This window comes from Cyprinodon variegatus, unplaced genomic scaffold, assembly GCF_000732505.1.
Source record: "Cyprinodon variegatus isolate N-32 unplaced genomic scaffold, C_variegatus-1.0 Scaffold316, whole genome shotgun sequence".
Classification (NCBI taxonomy): Eukaryota; Metazoa; Chordata; class Actinopteri; order Cyprinodontiformes; family Cyprinodontidae; genus Cyprinodon; species Cyprinodon variegatus.
In genome coordinates, this window is record NW_015150769.1 from 905000 (window position 1) to 906546 (window position 1547).

Here is a 1547-nt window from a genome sequence, read left to right on the forward strand (position 1 = left end):
CTTACTGAATATAATGAATCAAATATAATTTAAAATCGACTCTTAGTTTATTTACTGTTTTTACTGTACTTATTGTTTTAAAAATATGATTTAAAATCCTAGTCCACAAGCACCCTCATTCACATTTTCCTCTAAATTATCACGCTATATGTTTACATTACTTATTGGCTGCATCTAAATACATATATATGTACTCTAGACTCCAGGATCCAGACTACTGGGTCATCAAATCAATTCAGTTTAGTCTGTCCAATAAACTGCCTGTAGTGTCTTTAAATGTCCAGCAGGTGTCAGTATTCTGCGAGACAGAATCAGCCCAGCATCAACAGTTTGGATTCAAGATGCCTCATTCACTTTATTATGGATATCTATGGCCTCATTAACCATCAGTAGTGTTAACCAAGTTAAACATCCAGTTAAATTTATAGGTAAAGCCATAAATATGGAGAGATTTTTAATATAGCCTCTTAAAAAATACTTGCATTGTAAATATGCCAGGATTCTAAGCCAAGAATTAGAAAGAGTTTGTTTTATTTTGAAAGGAAACACCAGAAAGGATGTTAGCCTGCAGTTTTCTGGTTTGTCCACCAGGTGGCAGCGAATGGATTTTAATGAAAATACATTTGTAATTTTAGTGATTAAAAAATCTCTCCCCGCTCTGACCAGGCAGAATTATTAATATATAAAAGAGACATAATTCTGAGTAATAAAGCTCCGTATGTTTAGAAATTAACGTGTGTTTTTTTACAGCTGTCTCCGCCCGGCCTCCGTACTTCCGGGTGTGGGTGTGGACTCCGGTGACTTCAGCAATAATGGAGGAAAATCTCCTCTGCTTTTAGAAAACAGCTCGTTTTCGATCCCGTTTGTATTTTTCTGATCTGATCCAGAAGCTGGAATGTTGTCAGGATGGGAAACCTGTTTGGAAAAAAGAAACAGTCCCGCGTGACGGAGCAAGATAAAGCTGTTCTGGTGAGGAGCCCCGATTAGCAACAGGCTAACGTCTCACCCACCAAACCCCGCAGACAAATCCAATTATTTAGAAACTTTGTTTTAAAACCTAAGGCGTAGAGATCAGGAACCGTTTTATTTACATTATTTCTCACTTTTGATCAACATGCAGTGAAATCGGCCTGATTACCGAAATAAAAGGACCAAAATAAACAAAGATTTAGCTTCTAATGTTCTTTAGAGAAAAATAAATGAAGCTGGTTTCCTGGGTGGTTTATAGGACAGGTCAACCCAAAGCTGAAACCTGGATGTTTATCTGAAAACTTTTATTTTCGTTTTTGCAGCAACTGAAGCAACAGAGAGACAAACTGAGACAATATCAGAAGAGGATCAACCTGCAGCTGGAGAAGGAGAGACAGGTGGCCAAACAGCTGCTGAAGGATGGGAAGAAAGAGTGAGTAAAAAATAAAATAAAATCAGCGAGAACTAAGAGGAAACGTTTGGAGAGAAAATCATTTGATCTTTATTTTAACAGGAACATTTTAGACACCAATCACCCTTTGATTTTGGTGGAAAATGAGATTTATCCATCTATCTCT

At 37.0% G+C, this 1547-nt stretch overlaps 1 protein-coding gene across 1 annotated transcript in view; it reads left to right on the forward strand.

The window, feature by feature from the left end:
* The first annotated feature begins 772 nt into the window (after positions 1-772).
* chmp6 (charged multivesicular body protein 6) overlaps positions 773-1547 on the forward strand; it is a 7253-nt gene continuing 6478 nt past the window's right edge. The window contains exons 1-2 of the mRNA XM_015384560.1: positions 773-969; positions 1293-1402. Of these exons, the coding sequence (XP_015240046.1) occupies positions 907-969; positions 1293-1402 (173 nt within the window). The 5' untranslated portion in view covers positions 773-906. The remainder of the gene's footprint in view (positions 970-1292; positions 1403-1547) is intronic.